The following is a 20594-nucleotide window of genomic DNA, read 5'->3' as shown; positions in this document are numbered from 1 at the left end:
TTATCCCTTTAGCACACCCTTAGAAGCAGCATGGATGACATTATATAGCTGTACTAAGCAGTCTAAGCTGAAATGAGCAATGAGGCTATGCTTTTCAGACTAAATGAAAGTTTAGGAGTGCATAGGGCTCAATGGAGGCCAAAAAGACACTCTTTGGGCCTCCTGCATTGGAATTGGCAGTCAATGGGTATATTTGTTTGGCATATGTAACAGTTGGCTCTTTTCCTTTTGGAAGAAAGCTACTTTGCAATTTTTTTTCTTTTTTCTTTTATTTATTTAATATAATTTTTTACACTCTCAGGAAGCATTGCATGGCCTATAAGACTATATATGTATATGCAATCTCATCAAGGAGATACATTACCCCCTTCAGACAGAAACACGTACGATAATGTACACTGCAAATGCAATGTGAAAGTAGTCTAATTCCATAACTCACATTAGCAAGAAGGGATTGGTTCTAATTGGTGGATCCCATTGAGTTCTCTTAGTTGTCATTCATTATAAAGCCATAAAGCACATGTCTGATAAGATAGATTGTTATGAGCAATTGTAGGAAAATGTATTTTTCATTTGTCATTTCTTTTAATCCAGCATCCATGGGGCGGTGGAATAATCTGATTCTGAATTATGTTGGTGTCACTTTGCATTTCGTGCAGATGGATTTCCGATTTTCTCCTGTGCTTGTGAATTCCCACATTATATTGCCGCTCTGTACCAGTGCCATGTTTTTTTAGCATTGGATGCTAATTATTTAAAAAATGTGTGTGTGTGTGTGTGTGTGTATATGTGTGTGTGTGTGTGTGTATATATATATATGTATATATATATATATATAATATGTATATATCAGAGATGAGCGAACTTACAGTAAATTCGATTCATCACGAACTTCTCGGCTCGGCAGTTGATGTCTTTTCCTGCATAAATGAGTTCAGCTTTCAGGTGCTCCCGTGGGCTGGAAAAGGTGGATACAGTCCTAGGAGACTCTTTCCTAGGACTGTATCCACCTTTACCAGCCCACCGGAGCACCTGAAAGCTGAACTAATTTATGCAGGATAAGTCATCAACTGCCAAGCCGAGAAGTTCGTGACGAATCGAATTTACTGTAAGTTTGCTCATCTCTAATATATATATTTATTAATATCATTTTTTTCATTATTTGAGATATTGTATTTTAATGCATGCTTTTAATATGTATGACTGGCTGCCATTTAGGATGCCATTCTGGATGCCTGCATTCACACACTGTGTAGTTTTGTTGCACTTTAAAAAAAAAATTAATTTAAAAGTTTATGGCAACTAAGATGACAAAAGTCAGCCTAAGGGTGCGTTCACACGCTAGTAGCTAGCAGCGAGTATCCCGCTGCGGGAAACCACGCTGCAAGTTATGCTACCATTGATTTAAATGGGTCCGCGGACTGTTTGTGGACCCATTCAAATCAATGGTAGCGTAACTCGCAGCAGATTTCCCACAGTGCTCACTGCTGACACCTCTGTCCATTTTAGCAACTGTCCAGAGCAGCATAGGTTTGCAATGGGGATTTTTTCTTGCTCTGGACAGTTCCGGACATGGATAGAGGTGTCAGCAGAGAGCACTGTTGCTGTGACAGAAAAGAAATCCAAAAAGTCAAGAATTTCCTCTGTAGTATAGCTGCTAATAAGTACTGGAAGTATAAAGAATTTTTAATCAAAGTAATTTACAAATCTGTTTAACTTTCTGGCACCAATTGATAAAAAATAAATAAAAAAAAGGGTTCCACCATATTACCCCTTATAGCGGAGCAGATTTCTTGAGTCATATGGGAAAATGTTCAGTATAACTTTAAAAAAAAATATAAAGTTACAATTGTTTAGTCTTGAGAAGAGACGTTTAAGGGGGATATGATAAATGTATATAAGTATATTAATTGCCCATACAAAAAATATGAAGAAAAACTGTTCCAAAGGACGAGGGGGCACTCCCTCCGTCTGGAGAAGAAAAAGTTTAGTCTTAAGGGGCGACACGCCTTCTTTACCATCAGAACTGTGAACTTATGGAACGGTCTACCTCAGGAACTGGTCACAGCAGGAAAAATTAACAGCTTTAAAACAGGATTAGATACATTCATGGAACAAAATAACATTAATGCTTATGCAGAATTATAAAACTACATCCCTTCCCCAATATCGTGCCACACCCCTACCCTTCAATTCCCTGGTTGAACTTTTTTTCGACCGTACTATGTAACTTTAATAAACACATTTAACGTGTCCTTGAGGTATGTCAAAAGTTTGATCGGTCAGGGTCTCAGTGCTCACCCATGGTTAGTACAGCAAGCGGCTGCCTTCGTTTTCTCTCTATCTGCCGGAGCATGTCTACATTATAAGTCTATGGAGACTATGGGGGAGATTTATCAAAAACTGTCCAAAGGAAAAGTTGCTGAGTTGCCCATAGCAACCAATCAGATCGCTTCTTTCATTTTTCACAGGCCTTTTCAAAACTGAAAGAAGCAATCTGATTGGTTGCTATGGGCAACGGGGCAACATTTTCTTTGCACAGGTTTTGATAAATCTCCCCCTTTATCCTTCAGTGAGACGGAGATCACAGCAAGCCTGGGAGAGAGGTGCACTTTCCTTGGCTATATCTAGCAATCAGTGGGGGTCTCAGCACTGAGACCCTGACTGATCAAAACTTTTGACGTGTCTCTAGGCATGAAATCCCCAGCAAATTCTACTGTTTGTTCAGACTTGCTTTAGATCAATGTTTTCCAACCAGGGTGCCTCCAGCTGTTGCAAAACTACAACGCCCAGCATTCCCAGACAGCCGGAGGCTGTCTGGGAATGCTGGGAGTTGTAGTTTTGCAACAGCTTGAGGCACCCTGGTTGGGAAACAGTGCATAAGATGAATGCTACATCTGGTCCTCTCTTCCACTTGGCGGCCTGAAGCCCTTTATTCAGATGCCAGGTCTCCACAGCGTTCTCTATCTGACAGCTGGACTTTTAGGGTTAAAGAATCATGTGATCTGTGCCGCAGTTAATTTTCAGACTGTCTCAGAAGTCACTTTTGGGTAAAAAGGATTTTTATGAGTCAGTTTCCCATTTACTTAGGCCACTTTAGTGTAATTAAAATCCGTTAATGAGAAAGTTTATAGTGAAATTAGATAATTACAGAACTGTTCTAAAAGTCCCCGCCATAAGAAAACGGGAAAAAATCCGGCTAAGTGCGATGAAATCAATGAATGCAGGCTTTAACTACTACATGTAGGGACCCTGGACAAGTTCTCGATTTCCATCACAAGGCCGGAGGAAATGAAGGGAAGGGTAGAGTGCCGCTCGTTCATTGTTGGCTGACTTCTCCTCAGGTTCACCCCTCTTTGTGGATGTCTCTAGGGTCCAAGTAATGGAAGACCCCCGGAGAGGAGTTATACAGCTGGAAGGGTATTCAGTGTAGGAAAATGTTCATTGCTCATCCATAATCTCACATAAAAAGGGCAGGTCAGATCTCAGGAGACAGGTGGCCAGTGTGCCAAGAAATCATGAATACAGTCATGGCCGTAAATGTTGGCCCCCCCTGAAATTTTTCAGGAAAATTAAGTATTTCTCACAGTAAAGGATTGCAGTAACACATGTTTTGCTATACACATGTTTATTCCCTTTATGTGTATTGGAACTAAACCAAAAAAGGGAGGAAAAAAAGCAAATTGGATGTAATGTCACATCAAACTCCAAAAATGGGCTGGATAAAATTGTTGGCACCCTTAAAAGGGTACTCCGGTGGAAAACTAAACTTTCTGGCACCAGTTGATTTAAAAAAAAGTACACAGATTTGTAAATGACTTCTATTAAAAAAAAAATCTTAATCCTTCCAGTAGTTATTAGCTGCTGAATACTACAGAGGAAATTATTTTCATTTTGGAACACAGAGCTCTCTGCTGACATCATGAGCACAGTTCTCTCTGCTGACATCTCTGTCCATTTTAAGAACTGTCCAGAGTAGGAGAAAATCCCCATAGAAAACACATATGCTGCGCTGGACAGTTCCTAAAATGGACAGAGATGTCAGCAGAGAGCACTGTGTTCAAAAAATAAAATAATTTCCTCTGTAGTATTCAGAAGCTAATAAGTACTGGAATGATTAAGATTTTTTAATAGAAGTAATTTACAAATCTGTTTAACTTTCTGGCACCAGTTGATTTAAAAAGAAAAAAAAAGTTTTCCACCGGAGTACCCCTTTAACTTAATATTTGGTTGCACACCCTTTGGAAAAAATAACTGAAATCAGTGGCTTCCTATTACCATCAATAAGCTTCTTACACCTCTCAGCCGGAATGTTGGACTACTCTTCCTTTGCAAACTGCGCCTTTTCCCAACAGCAATTTTAAGATCTCTCCACAGGCGTTCAATCCTCCTGGGGGTGGGAAAAGGGGGGTGGGGTAAGGGAATTACCGCCAGCAGGACTGCAACCTCCGCCTTTGTGCAAGGAGGAGCACTGCCAGAGCCCTGCAAAATGACCTCCAGCAGGCCACAAATGTGCATGTGTCCACTGAAACCGTCAGAAATGGACTCCATGATAGTGGTATGAGGGCCCGATGTCCACAGGTGGGGGTTGTGCTTACAGCCCAACACAGTGCATGATGTTTGGCATTTGCCAGAGAACACCAAGATTGGCAAATTCGCCTCTGGTGCCCTGTACTCTTCACAGATGAAAGCAGGTTCACACTGAGCACATGTGACAGACATGACAGAGTCTGGAGATGCCGTGGAGAACATTCTGCTGCCTGCAACATCCTCCACCATGACCGGTTTGGCGGTGTGTCAGTAATGGTGTGGGTTGGCATTTCTTTGGGGGCTGCACAGCCCTCCATGTGCTTTCCAGTGGTAGCCTGACTGCAATTAGGTACAGAGATGAGATCCTCAGACCCCTTGTGAGACCATATGCTTGTGCGTTTGGCCCTGGGTTCCTCCTAATGCAAGACAATGCTAGATCTCATGTGGCTGGAGTGTGTCTGCAGTTTCTGCAAGAGGAAGGCATTGATGCTATGGACTGGCCCACCTGTTCCCCAGACCTGAATCCAACTGAGCACATCTGGGACATCATGTCTCGTTGCACCACAGACTGTCCATGTCGTCACCTCATCAGGAGCATGTCCAGGCATTGTAAGGAGGTCATACGGGCACGTGGAGGCCACACACACTACTGAGCCTCATTGTGACTTGTTTTAAGGACATTACATAAAGTTGGATCAGCCTGTAATGTGGTTTTTCATTTTGATTTTGAGTGTGACTCCATATCCAGACCTCCATGGGTTGATAAATTTGATTTCCATTGATAATTTTTGTGGGATTTTGTTCTCAGCACAGTCAAGAATGTAAAGGTGAAAGTATTTCATACGATTAGTTCATTCATTCAGATCTAGGATGTGTTATCGTAGTGTTCCCTTTATTTTTTTGAGCAGTGTATTATCGTATAATGCGAAACATCCGCAATTGGAACCGATTGACTTCAATAGGAAGCAACACAATTCGCTTGCAGATTTTGCGGAATTCCACAGCGGAAAATCCGCAAGCCAGATTTCAGCTGTGGGAAACTTGCTGCAATGGTGCTGCATGTGACCCTACTCTATCTGAGTCTCTGTGCCATGCGGGGGTTTTCCCCAACCTTTGGCGCTCCAGCCTGCCACTGTCAGAGCATAAGGGGATGAATGATTTAGCCATGGTTTGGAGAACACTGCTGTACAGGAATGCATTGCATGGATTAGGACAATGGTTCCCAACTAGGGTGCCTCCAGCTGTTGAAAAATGTCAACTCCCAGCATGCCCGGACATCCAACAGTTGTCCGAGCATGCTGGGGGTTTTAGTTTGGCAACCAGGCACCCTGGTTGGGAAACACTGGATTAGGAAAGGTATGTACTGACCCAAAACCATTATTCCAGTGTGCAGACACAAAGATGAGAAATCCAGCTCTGCTACATGTTTAAAGGGACGGAGACCTTAATCTAAGAGCAGCATCTGCATTGCCCCCTACATCAAATCCTGATATGTCAGGCAAACGCCAACCATGTAAGCTGTTGCTAGGTCCTTGCCTGCGGAGGGCGCTTGTTGTGAGAATTTTCAACGAATATATTTACAAAAATGGAACCAAGTAGATCTCCCCAAGTCCTGGTAGTTGAAATAAAAGCAAACATAAAGTAATGGATGCTCGCCACGACTTCACTTCCTCCAGCGCTTCCCTCTCGCCAGTATTCCCTGGTAACACGCTGACAAAACAGAATGGTGTTTACAGGCAAACACGCAGAATCCTCTTTAAAAAAAAAATCTCCTGAAACACCACAAATATGTAAAAATGTAAATGCATTAGCAAAGGAATCTGCCCTGATTAACAACCTAAAAAGATCCGTAAATCATTCAAGATCAGCTCGGAGAGATAATAGTTTCCATGGCGACGATTCCTGCTGCATGTCGACATCAGAGGGCTTTTCACAACCTGATCCAAAGCAAGCTGGAAAACAAATAGCTTATCATTTCCATGTGTCTGTGAATAGAACCAGCCGCTTTAACTCTTTCCATACTTGATGGGTCGCGTCTGTTAACTAACCTAGACAGCTCTCTGTAAATAGTGTCCTGTTGCCCTTCATCGTTTTGAAGGACACATTCCAGGGGGGATTACTTTGACGTAACACATACTTGTCATTTCAGGTAACTTATCAAGATCTTGTCAATACATGAGGAGTAGCGCTATTTTTAGCTGTTATATAACTTGTATGTGGAATTTTTACCGGTTTTTCCCTCGGCAGTCTCCATCACTTTCGGCTGTTCCTGAACTGGTAGGTGGAGTTCTTGCTACTCTGTATTCTATAGCACACTCTCAGAAGCAGCAGCTGCATGGTAGACACTATAGAGCAGTATTAGACAGCGTAAGCTGTCAATTAAACCCTGAGTTGAGATTTAATACTCCTTTTAAGCTCCTGCAGTCTCTCTATCTGCCTCTGTATTTCTCCAGCCACCCCCCCCTTCTCCATATACTTTTATAGGCAGCATATAACCTGATCCTTCACTGAGCTGTTAGTCTACCTTATTTCTTAAGACTGATTTGAGCAGTTTTAACAGGAAGGTGAGTAGAAAAGCAAGCCTTAGAAGTGGAAAAAGAAGCACTATTCTCGAATAAGAGATTAGGTTTCTTTTATAAAGATGTAAAGATTGTTGAAGTAACTGACTATTTAAAGAGGCACTGTCACCTTTGTTAATTATTGATATGTCGCAGATAATGCAAGATTATATATTACCCAGTATTTGGCTGTTATATTTCCAGCCACTAGATACAGATTAGTTTGCAATCCACCCGACAGCCTCATCATTTCTGTTACTGAAGCTTGTGAGGGCAAGCTATGTGCTTCCTCAGGGACACGCTCCTGCTATGAAGAGGAATGCAGGAGATGTGAGCAGTACAATGGGACTGTTATCTGGCCACAACTAGAGTCAACATAGATAAGTGACAGGAACGTGATACTAATTATGGTAATTATTTTTTCTTGGTGACAGGTAAGGGTTACGGTCAATGAAAACTACATTGGACATGGTGCCCAGGACTGTCAAAGTTTAGATCGCACCGAGTTTTTCTCTTGATTATACAAAAAAGGTTGCAGCAGCACTCTTGGTCAAAAAATGGAGGCTCTTAGCGGAAGTGGCCTCTTCTCAGATGGGACCCTAACATGCTCATTCCACCTCTGCTAGGCATATAGCCTCTGACTGGGTGACATGCAGGATCCATTATCAATTTAAAAACCTCCTGTGAAACAGGGAGTGGTGCAAAGCAAAAATGCAAAAAAGAAAAATAGCCAGCACAACTACCTAATACAAGGGATTAAGCATGTTAGGGTCCCATCCGACAAGAGGCCACCTCCGCGTGGTGGATGGGGGACACGTTTTGATCAAAAAATGCGCTAAGAGCCTCCATTTTTTGACGGAGTGCTGCTGCAACCTTCTTTTTTGTATACTTACTATTTACCGCAGCAGCGTGCACCCGTGTATTAGGTAGTTGTGCTGGCTATTTTTCTTTTTTTTCTTTACTCCTGATACCTGCTGTGATTGGGAGTTATAAGCCAGAGAAGTACACGGCTTCTTGTGCGCCTCTCCCTGGCTGTCAGTCAAATCAGACCTTTTCTCTGCAAATTCCATGCAGAGAAAAGATCTGATTTACTGTCCAAATGCTGCCGTGCAGCTCCTCAGCTTATTACTCCTGTTCGTAGCGGGTTATCAGCAAGGAGACCCAGTGCGATCTCCACTTTTGACATATCTGGGCACCATGTCAAATAACCGTAACCTTGTCAAATAATCTGAACACTGGATGCAGGATGTCACGGTCTTGTGACGTAACGTCACGCCCCCTCAATGCAAATCCACCTCCCATAGACTTGCATTGAGGGGGGCGTGGCCATGACATCACAACCCCCGCAGCCTGCACCCAACATCCCAATGTTCCGAACGATTGGGCAGTGCCCCTTTTTAAAGGATTTTTCTGGAATGAAGCTATTAGGGCTGTGTATTACCAGTATGAGGCTGGGTCCACATGCAGTGGATTTAATGTGAAATAGTGGAGCTGATTCCATTGAATTTTCTTTACAATACAATTGGACAGGGTTTTTAAAATCTGATTACGCCTCTGGTATAGTATGCGGTATGTGTTACAGGAGGATTTTGCTGTGAAGACCCTGTCTGAGAGTAAATTCAAAGATGGAAATGCTGTGGATTTTCTCAGAAACAATCCTCATGTGGATGAGATTTCGCTGAAATTTCAGCTGAAAAATTTTGAACGATTTTGACTTCTGGTACAGATTTTAAAAACTGCAGCATGTCAACGTGTGTTGTGGATTTGACTTTTTCCAATGAATAGGATAAAATCTGTGGTAAAATCTGCGCTGAGATATTGGGCAGATTTGTTTTTGTTTAGAGCTGGTAACACATGTATGTTGTAATGGTTGGCACTTTCTAGTATGCACGGTTAGCAAAATACAGTGATCCCTCAACTTACAATGGCCTCAACATACAATAGTTTCAGCATACAATGGTCTTTTCTGGACCATTGTAACTTGAAGCCAGACTCAACATACAATTCTATGGAATCTGCGAAACGTGTCAATGGCTGGAAGAACCGACCAATCAGAATGGATATTTCACTGGTAAAACCCCTGTATTCCTAAAGTGCATGCACTGACTAGTGTCGGGTAGCGCCCCCTACAGTACAGGGAGGTATTACATGTTCTGTCTTCTTTACCTGTATTACTGAAGAGCATGCACTGACTGGTGTCTGGTAGCGCCCCCTACAGTACAGGGAGGTATTACATGTTCTGTCTTCTTTACCTGTATTACTGAAGAGCATGCACTGACTGGTGTCTGGTAGCGCCCCCTACAGTACAGGGAGGTATTACATGTTCTGTCTTCTTTACCTGTGCCAGGGTTAGCTTCTCCTAGGGCGGCTCCATTTCCCTTTCTGTTCTGTACAGGACCCTGAAGAAGCTCCTGTCCTCTACATAGGCCAGCGTTTCCCAAAGAGGTTTCCTCCAGCTGTTGCAAAACTACAACTCCCAGCATGCCCGGACAGCCGAAGGCTGTCCGGGCATGCTGGGAGTTGTAGTTTTACAACAGCTGGAGGTACTCTGGTTGTGAAACACTGAAAAAAGACGGTGATTTACAGCTCCCTGCAGATCTTTCTTACTTTTATATATAAGGATTTGCTTTATCTGTATTAGTTTTCTACCTATTTATCTTTAATCCTCACTTTTTCCTATTATTTGGCTGACATTTTGGTGGCTTCAGAACCAATTACCAGGTTTCCATAGAGTTATGGTCTCAACATACGATGGTTTCAACATACAATGGTCGTCCTGGAACCAATTAATATTGTAACTCGAGGGACCACTGTAGATTGACAGTATGTAGTAACGGGTAAGGATATTGCCATTAGTATATTTATAGTTTTCATGAAACAAAACAAGAACTGATGACTCTTCCTGATGGCGCCTTTTTGTGACTCTAACTACCAATATCTTGTGTTGTAATGAGTGAGCCTGTTGTGCGGTCGTTGGCTGTGGTGCGGAGCTGTCTCTGCTGACAGCCATACACTGTGTGATGTGATCTTCAGGGGCTCGCCACTAATGAAGAGACAGTGATTGATGAGGGTCTTTGTCAGTCTGGGGAGGAATACGTTTTACCTCTGGCTTCCCATTCTCCTAGTAATCCAGGTCAGGGATCTTTGATCTGTAATCACAGCTGACATCTACTGTGACATCCTGTTAGCAGTCAGATTAGTGCGTAGATCCTCCCGCCATCACAGTGCAGTCTCCATCGGCCCGTGGGGGGGTGGGTGCTTATAAATATGTACATATGAAATATTTATAACTTCATTGAATTTGGTAGCTGTTGACTATGCCTCCATTGTGAGATCATGGTCACGAGTCATTGTACTTACATTGTATAGAACTTCTCCACTGTGGACGGCAATATCATCACTTGTGGATCACAGTGAAACAAGTGCTATATATATGTGTATGTGTATATATATATATATATATATATATATATATATATATATATATGTGTGATATATATATATCCATCTCACACAAAAGCCAAGAAGCAGGCAGCACGACCACAGCAAAGATACCAGCAGGAAGAGGGGTGCAAGTGGAAAAAAAAAAAAGCAGTCCAAGTCACAGACCGCATATATAAATCCAGAAGTAGACAGACCCAACAGCACAACCGAGGTTCTTCAGTAGAACACAACAGTGCTTTATTAGCCCATGTTCACAACACAACGTTTCAACGGTATCACACTGTCTTTATCAAGCGTATTTATATATATGTAGAACATTAGTTGTTGTGTGCTGTCCTAAAGGGGTCATCCCCGTCCACAGAATAGGGGATAACTAGCTAAACGATGGAGGTCTGGGCACCAATCCCAACAATGGAGGTCAAATGTTTCCAGAGTGAATGAAGTGTCCGCGCACATGCTCAGTCACTGCTGCATTTACTTTTTTGGGGACTTTAAAACAAGTTCAGCGCTTGGCAATGTTCATAAGTCCTATAGAGAGTGATAGGTGTGATGGTCAAGCATGTGTACTGTCACTTCACTTAATTCTTATGATTTACGGAGGTCCCAGTGATCGTATTTCCATTAATCATTCAGTTTTTCCCTATTCCTGAAGAGGATCCACCAAAAATATGTGTTTCCAGCTATAAAAAGTTCATCTTTACAGCCAGAAGTTATAAAGCCGGGGCACTTCGTCACCCAAAGTAAGCCACAGTCACCGTGCCTTTCTATACAGAAGTGTTGTCCCGATACAGAGTACGAGTACCGATACTTTTTTTTAAAGTACTTGACAATACCAATTACTGATACTTTTTTCATTGTCATGTGACAGGGTTTTTTTTTGTTTGTTTTTTCCTTTTAATGGGAAAAAGGAGTTTTTTTCTAAATTTTTCAGTCCCCATAGGAGACTATTACATGCAATCTGTAGATTGCATACACTGATCAATGCTATGCCATAGCATAACATTGATCATTGTTATCAGCGCTTTACTACTACCTGCCATGCCAAAAGAAACAGCCTGTGTAGGGTGGCAAAAAGTATAATAAAGCAACTTACTTCTATAATATTATAAGCCAAAGTGCACCCAGCTTACATTTCAGCTGTGCTCTTTTCCATATAAGCTGTGATGTCACAGGCTCTGTTAGCACTCTGCTACTCCCCCCCCCCCCCCCTTTTCCTTATTTCAGCATGGGACAAAACCAATGACGTGAAGTGGAGAGCTGGTGTTACTGCTCCTTAGCATTATGACTAATTAAATAAGGTAGCATGGACTCTGTTTTCAGTCAGGGTTTTTTTTTTTTTTTTTTTTGTCAGAATGGGCTCCCTGCTGCCTTATTAAGAGTCATAAATTTAATGAGCAGTTATATAATTTCCCCCCCTTCACATTACTGGTCTCTTCCTGCAATAACTGGGGGGGAGGAGGGAGAGGAGCTCTTTGCATTAAGAGAATGTGACAGGACGTCACAGCTTACAAGAGAGAGCACAGCTGGTCTGGATAATCTCTGAACTATGCCTAATTACATAATATTAGTAAGTTGCTTCATTATACTTTTGGACACCATAGAAAGGTTGTTTGTTTTGCTGAACAACCGCTTTTAAGTAGTCAAGCTGCAGAAACTGAAACTTATTTAAAAAAATTATTTTTAGCACACCATTTATATACAGATGTGTTGATGACGGAGTTTCGAGTGTTAGGAATGATGCCTACAGTGTGTGTGTGTGTGTGTGTGTGTCTGTGTTTGTATATATATACACCTGTATATTTTCTTCTTAAATGTTATCTAATAACAGCTTTTGTGACTTTTTTTGTTCTCTGCTGACGAATGTGTCGCTCGCCTCTTGGTGGTGGTGGAGGGGGGCGGGGGGGACTGACCCGCTGATATTACTGTATTAGTAAATCTCATCATCTGTCAGAGATGGCGCATTACTATCTTACATATTCACTGTGAATACCTGTTAAATCCTGTTCCAGCGACACCTGCACATAGTAACAAAAGGTACTAAGATCCAAGTAAATCTGATACAGTGCCTGAATGTGTATATCTGGCAGTAATAAGATATGTGACTCTGATACTTTGTGCCTCTTGTGCTTTCATTGTGTAAATGACCTTATTCTTTCATTCTCTTTTGCAGATTAATTTACGTCTTATCTTGGTAAGCGGCAAGACAAAAGAATTTCTCTTTTCACCAAACGATTCAGCGGCGGACATTGCTAAACATGTGTATGACAACTGGCCAATGGGTGAGTGTCTTGTTTCTGCTACCTGCTCGAGGGGTCACTGGATCTCATTGTGCTGACGTATAATACAGAATGTATGTAACCAGAAGGAGTTCGCAACATTCATTGTTAGTCCTTAAAATCAGTTCATTCCTCTGGGTCAGTCTTTCTCAACCACTGGTGCCTCCAGCTGTTGTAAAATGACAACTCCCAGCATGCCCGGGAGTTAGGAGTTGCTAAGAGTTGCCATTTTGACCTGTTAGCTCAGCCCAGTGTTTCCTAACCAGGGTGCCTCCAGCTGTTGCAAAACTACAACTTCCAGCATGCCCGGACAGCCGTTGGCTGTCCGGGCATGCTGGGAGTTGTAGTTTTGCTACAGCTGGAGGCACCCTGGTTGGGAAACACTGCTCTGGGTCATACCACATCCCTCTTCTGGTCATGCAGTCAAGAATCAGTTTCCTACTTGTGAAATCCATTATTTCCAATGTGATCACCAGTAGTTTGTCTTTATGATGTAGGAAATGATCCTGTCACCCTAGTGAAGGCTCGTTGAATTTTGACTGGTCTGAATAGTCACTCAGGGGTTGAGATAAGCTACAGAAAGTATAGAGGCCAACACTAGGTTGATGAACTCACCAAGTACAATCACAAGTGTTCAGCTCCGCTTGTGCAGGTTCTGGACTAGTGTCTGCATGGAGGATGCTGATCACAGTCTGTATGGATGGTGGATGCCACTGTAAGGCCTCTGACGTGACGTGATCAGCCCCTAAAGACCTGTTCCTGTTTCCATTTACTGGCCACAAGCAGTGAACTTGAAAATGATGAGAAATCGAAACACTTTGTTGCACAGTAAAGTGTTTGATGACCTGTTACATTTTTATGTGCTTGTTGTTTTAATGCTAGCCTTGAAGGTTCTAGAAAAGCACTACTATTTTTTTTTTAACCTGTGATGCTAATACTCCCCAGCAATATTATAAAGGGGTACTTTTTTTTTTATATCCCTGCTCAGCTGCATCCACCGTTGGCCCCCCCTCTCCATTAAAGAAGCACTCAAGAGGGGAAAAATGTTTGTAAATCAACTGGTGCCAGAAAGTTATACAGATTTGTAAATTACTTCTATTTAAAAATCTTTATCCTTCCTTATCAGCTGTTCCAGAGGAAGTTGTGTACTTCTTTCCAGTCTGACCACAGTGCTCTCTGCTGCCACCTCTGTCCATGTCAGGAACTGTCCGGAGCAGGAGCAAATGCGCCCATAGTGAAACTCTTTTTCCTCTGGACAGTTCCTAATGCGGACAGAGGTGGCAGCAGAGAGCACATGACAGCACCCCTGGAGAGGACCTCCCACCGCAGGACAGGAAACCTGGGAACATAAAAATGGGACACGCCTCTCCTCACCTCAGTTCAGATTTCCTGTCCTCCGGTAGGAGGCTTGGGAGCTGTCGCCATACCTCTCCAGGGGCTGCCGGTCCTCTGGTAGAAGGGCTCCCTGTCCAGCAGAATTCTCCTCTGGGGAGCAGCCGTAAGCCTGCCTGCAGGTCCTGTGGGGCATGGGGTCCAGATAGCCCTGCATCTCCGTCCTTTCCCCCAGTCTCAGCGGCGTTAAGAAGGAGGGGGCGGTGGAGTAGCATGGTCTCCCGTCTCCGGGGCAGGAGCGTCGTTTGCGCGGTAACGCCGGCGGATGTGACGTCAGCCCGGCAGCGTAGTGTCACTTCCGGTTCCATTCAAAAGGGGTGCAGGTTTTCTCCATTTTCGGATTCCCTGTCTGCGTTCTACAGCATCCGGAACCCTGTGGACAGCAGGCAGCCAGCCCGCAGTAATATCCACAGCCCGCAGCAATATCCAGAAGCCTGAGCCTGCAGCAGTACAGCAGCCCGCATCAGCAGTATCCAGTGGCAGCAGTTCCAGCCCGCAGCAGCTGAGCAGACCATTCCTAGTTGCCCTGCAGTGTTTTGCTAAAAAAAAAAACTCTTCCACAATGTCAGAGCATTCGACAGAGGGAGGTGGAAGAAATGTGTAAATCAAAAGGCACAAAAAAGGCGCAAATAAACCCTGCTTGTGCCTTTTTTGTGCCTTTTGTAGACACAAGAAACAGTCTAACGACAATGATAAATGTCGGCCTATATGTGCAGCCTGTATTGAAGTTATCGTGGCCCAGGAGTCCTTTGCAGTTGCTAGCAACCTAAGAGTAATGATGGAGTGGAGATAAATTCATCCCTTAAAGGAGAACTCTGGTATCGGTGGGAAAAAACTACTTATCCCCTATCCTAAGCATAGGGGATAAGTGTTAGATCGCGGGGGGTCAGACAGCTGGGGCCCCCCACGAACTCCTGTACGGGGACCCGAATCGCTCCTGCTCAATGCAGGATCCGAGCGTTTTCGACCACAGCCGAAGCTGCGGCCAACACGCCCCCTCCAAACACTTCTATGGCAGGGCTGGAGTGCTGCCTCCGGCAATCTCCGGCCCTGCCATAGAAGTGTATGGAGGGGGTGTGTCGGCCGCAGCTTCGGCTGTGGTAGAAAACGCTCGGCTCCTGCATTGAGCAGGAGCGAGCCGGGTCCCCGTACAGGAGATCGTGGGGGGCCCCAGTTGTCGGACCCCCTGCGATCTAACACTTATCCCCTATGCTTAGAATAGGGGATAAGTTGTTTTTTCCCTCCCATACCGGAGTTCTCCTTTTAAGGACTAGGAATTGTCGGGAATGTGGGTGCTTCAGCCTCCTCTGAGGTCACTCCTGCTATTTCCAGTCCCCCTAGTGTTCACGAGGAAAATCTTACTCTATATTCCTCCTCTGATGAAGAGCAAGAAGAGTTTAAAGCCAAATTGCTCTTTTCTCCAGATGAATACGGATCAGCTCCTGAAAGCAATCCGCCTAACGGCTAATCTTGAGGAGAGCACAAAACCAGAGATGCCCTATATGAAGGCTTAGGCCCCAAGAAGTCCTGTACATTTAATTTGCATAATAGTATCAAGCAAATAATTGATAAGGAATGGGAAAATTCTGAGAAGAAATCTTTTTTTCCTAAACTCCTTAAGAGGAAATACCCCTTTGAGGAGTCAATCACTAAGTTATGGGATAAAGCCCCGTTAATTGATGCCTTGGGGGCTAAAAATGACTTAAAGAAAAAAAAAGCTTTTTTGTCCATTGGGTAAGACCGAGTTCCTAGATCCTCAAAATGCAAGGCAGATTTCTTAACAAAAAGACCTGGGAAGCGGCCGCAGCTTCTATCAGAACCAATGTAGCTGCTACATGTGTCGTTCGCTCCCTAAGAGTCTGGATTTCACAATTACAATCCCTTCTTGTTAACCAGAACCCTAGAGAAGAGATCTTAGAATCCTTACCCGTAATTTCCATGGCGGTAGATTTTTTGGCAGACTCCTCGGTAGATTCTGTAAGATTGGGTGCCAGAGCAGCTGCTTTATCTAATTCTTCTAGGAGAGCCACATGGCAGTGGAAGGGTGATGTGGGTTCAAAAGGCAAACTATGTTCCATCCCTTGCATTGGAGATCACCTTTTTGGTCCCGTCTTAGACAAAGTACTTGAGAAGGCTTCTGATGGGAAGAAAGGATTTCCCACTCAGGGTCGTGCCCGATTCCTTTCGTAGCATAAAACAATCCAGAAAGCCTAATCAGAAGTTTCAGGACAATAGGAAATGTAAAGTCCCTAGTAAAGGTCGAGGTTTCCTCTTCAATCCCAACAAAGAGTCTAGTTCCAAAGATCCCAAACAATGACTGCTTTCTCCCAGTTGGGGGGGGGGGGGTGCATCTTTCTTCAGGTTTGAGGGGGCCTGGGAGAAAATTTCTTCCAGCCCCTGGGTTCTATCCACCCAGAGATCGGGTCTCCGTCTGGAGTTCCGGTCTTTTCCTCCGGACAGATTCTTTCCCACTGGGATAGTGAAAGATTCCCTGAAACGAGAGGCCATGATAACAGAAATAAAACCTGTTGCTCAAAAAAGTTCTGGTTCCAGTCCCCCAGGTGAAGAGGGGATGGGATTGTATTCCCCTCTCTTCTTTGTAAAAAAAAAAACAACAAGAAACAACGGTTCTTTCAGAGTTATAATAAAGCTGAAAAAGTTAAACATCTTTCTGTCATACAAAAAATTCAGGATGGAATCCCTAAAATCCACAATCCCTCTGCTATTTCCAAATTGCATGATGGCCTCTGTAGATTTAGAAGATGCCTACTACCATATTCCCATCCACAGTACTCATCAGACGTTTCTAAGAGTGGCGGTGTTTATGGAGGGAGCATGGGTCCATTTTCAGTACCAAGCCCTTCCCTTTGGGGTCTCTCAGGCCCAAGGGTATTCACCAAAGTGATGGCGGGGGTGGCAGCTTTCATAAGAACCCAAAACATCCTTTTAGTTCCATATCTGGACGATTTACTGATTGTATCAGACTCATCAGAAACCCTTCATTTGCACATTCAAGTAGTTTGCTCCATACTGAAAGATCTAGGTTGGAATCTGAATCTAAAAAAGTCAAACTTAACCCCTTCCAGGCAGTGTTTTCTTAGGCATCCTTCTGGATTCAATGTCTCAGCTCTCTCTCTCCTGCCTCTAGCCAAACAGGACAAGGACAGAGTAGAAGTTCTTTTCCGGTCTCACTTATGCACCTTCAGGGAAGAAAGTCAGTACTAGGTCTGATGACTTCTTGTATTGTAGCAGTGACATGGGCTCAGTACAGACCCAGAATGTTGCAGACAGATATCCTTCAAAAGTGGGATGGCCATCCCTCATCACTAAATAAAATGTTTCCCTTTTGTCAAAAGCAAGGGTCTCCTTGATATGGTGGATGAACCCCAACAACCTATTTCAAGGAGTATCTTGGTCTCCCTCATCGGTAGGGAGTATAACTACAGACGGGAGTCCTTGGGGGTGGGGGTGCCTCCTGCGGCCAGCATATCCTTCAAGGCAGATGGTCTCCTCAGATGCATCAGTCTATATCAAATTACAAAGAGCTCTATGCAATGTTCCAGGCAATATCTCTGCTTATTCCTCAAATCCAAGGGAAGGATGTGCTGATATATTCAGACAACACCACGACTGTAGTTTGCTTAACCCCTTAACGACGAAGGACGTATATTTACGTCCTTGGACGGCTCCCTCGATGACCCTGCGTCATGTCTGGTCGGTCCCAGCATGTATCTGGGGCCGCGCGCTATTAACCCTTTAGACACGGAGTTCAAAGTTGAACGATGCGTCTAATCCGAAAGTAAAACCTTTCCGGCTGCTCAGCGGGGCTGATCGGGACCACCGCAGTGAAAATCCGGTGTCCCGATCAGCTGGGACACGAGCGGAGGTCCTCTTACCTGCCTCCGGTGTGTCCCCTCAGCGATTGATTGCTCCAAGCCTGAGATTCAGGCTTGAGCAATCGACCGCCGATAACCCTGATTACTGCAAAGCTATGGCTTTGCAGTGAACAGGGTATAAGATCAGTGTGTGCAGTGTTATTGGTCCCTATGGGAGCTATAACCCTGCAAAAAAAAGTGTAAAAAAAAAAGTATATAAATGTGATTTAACCCTTTCCTTAATAAAAGTTCAAATCACCCCCCTTTTCCCATTAAAAAAAAAAACACCATGTAAATAAAAATAAATATTAACATGTGGTATCGCCGCGTGCGTAAATGTCCGAACTATAAAAATATATCATTTATTAAACTGCACGGTCAATGGCGTACGCACAAAAAAAATTCCAAAGTCCAAAATAACGTACTTTTGGTCGCTTTTTATATAATGAAAAATGAATAAAAAGCGATCAAAAAGTCCGATCAATACAAAAATGGTACTGCTAAAAACTTCAGATCACGGCGCAAAAAATGAGCCCTCATACCGCCCCATATGTGGAAAAATAAAAAAGTTATAGGGGTCAGAAGATGACAATTTTAAACGTATACATTTTTCTGCATGTAGTTATGATTTTTTACAGAAGTACGACAAAATCAAACCTATATAAGTAGGGTATCATTTTAATCGTATGGACCTAAAGAATAAAGATCAGGTGTAATTTTTACCGAAAAAATGTACTGCGTAGAAACGGAAGCCCCCAAAATGACAAAATGGTGTTTTTTTTCTTCAATTTCGTCGCACAATGATTTTTTTTTCTCGTTTCGCTGTAGAATTTTGGGTAAAATGACTGATGTCACTGCAAAGTAGAATTGGTGGCGCAAAAAATAAGCCATCATATGGATTTTTAGGTGCAAAATTGAAAGGGTTATGATTTTTAAAAGGTGAGGAGGAAAAAACGAAAGTGCAAAAACGGAAAAACCCTGCGTCCTTAAGGGGTTAAACAAAGGGCAGACAAGATCAGACTCCCTGTTAAATCTCTCCTTCCAGATTTTTTCCTTAGCAGAAGCCAGGCTAGCCTCACTGTCTGCGGTTCACCTGAGAGGGGAAGCCAAGAAGGTGGCAGACTTCCTGAGCAGAGTTAATCTTCTTCAGTCCAAATGGCGTCTAAACAAGGAGATATTTGCAATGATTGTCGGCTCACCTTCATCTAACAACCTGGATGCTGAGAGGGCAATTTTAAAAGCTAGAGGCCTATCTGGCCAAGTAATAAAAACCTTACTTGCAAGTAGGAAAGATGTAACATCCGTCATATACCTAAGAACATGGAGAGCCTTCTTAAGAGTAGTGGGACCTGCAGTTGATCCATTGGGAGATCGTAATATCTCTCACAGCCTTCATTTCCTCCAGTTAGGCCTGGATAAGAAGCTAAGTCCTAGTGCCTTTAAAGTACAATATTCAGCAATTAGTTCCTTTAACTGCAAGTTAGCAGATAATATCTTAATTAAACGTTTTATTTCTGGAGCTACAAGATTAAATCCTCTATCAAGACCTACCGTTCCCCCTTGGGACTTGAATGTGGTGTTAGATGCCTTATCAGGACCACCATTTGAACCTCTGGATTCTATCTCCTTCAAGTTGCTCACCTTCAAGATGTGCTTCCTCCTGGCAATAGCAATGGCTAGGAGGGTAGGAGAATTACAAGCACTCTCTGCCTTTCCTCCTTATACCAAGATATTAGATGACAGAGTAGTAATGAGAAATTTACCATCTTTTCTGCCGAAAGTGGTCTCAGAGTTTCATAAATCTCAGGAGAATTTTTTTTCCTCTTTTTGCGATGAGCCGAGACACGAAGGTGAGGTCAAGTTTCATAACCTTGAAGTCAGAAGATGCCTCCTAAAGTATCTGGACTCTACTAAGGACTTTCGTTCTACAGAAAATCTTTTAGTCAAATTTTCTTGCCCTAATAAAGGCAAGACTGCTTCTTAACCGTCTATTAGTAGATGGATCAGGGCATCAATTACTTTAGTCTACACTACAAGGAATCAGGATCAATCTTTTCAGCTCACTCTACCAGAACACTGGCTTCTTCCTGGGCAGAGAAGGCTCAAGCCTCTTTTGACCAGATCTGTAGGGCAGCTACATGGTCCTCAAAACATACCGTATTTATCGGGGTATACCACGCACTGGCCTATAACACGCACCCTCATTTTACCAAGGATATTTGGGTAAAAAAAGTTTTTTACCCAAATATCCATGGTAAAATGAGGGTACGTGTGTGCGCGTGTATACCCCGATACACCCCCAGGAAAGGCAGGGGGAGAGAGGCCGTCACTGCCCGCTTCTCTCCCCCTGCCTTTCCTGGGGTCTAGAGGGCTGCTGCCGGCCCTTCTCTCCCCCTGGCTATCTCCCCGATAGCCAGGGGGAGAGAAACGGCGCCGACAGCCAGGGGGGAGAGAAGGGGGAGCGGCACCCATTGCCGGCGCCGCTGCCCCGTTGCCTCCCCCCATCCCCAGTGGCATAA

General features: G+C 43.5%; 1 protein-coding gene across 1 annotated transcript in view; it reads left to right on the top strand.

Moving 5' to 3' along the window:
- The window catches only part of UBL3 (ubiquitin like 3), a 150431-nt gene that overhangs the window by 87158 nt on the left and 42679 nt on the right, over nt 1–20594 (top strand). The window contains exon 2 of the mRNA XM_056561850.1: nt 12703–12811. Coding sequence (XP_056417825.1) covers nt 12703–12811 — 109 coding nt within the window. The remainder of the gene's footprint in view (nt 1–12702; nt 12812–20594) is intronic.

This window comes from Hyla sarda, chromosome 2 (assembly GCF_029499605.1).
Source record: "Hyla sarda isolate aHylSar1 chromosome 2, aHylSar1.hap1, whole genome shotgun sequence".
NCBI classification, from domain to species: Eukaryota; Metazoa; Chordata; class Amphibia; order Anura; family Hylidae; genus Hyla; species Hyla sarda.
This window is presented reverse-complemented; position numbering and strand designations above follow the sequence as displayed.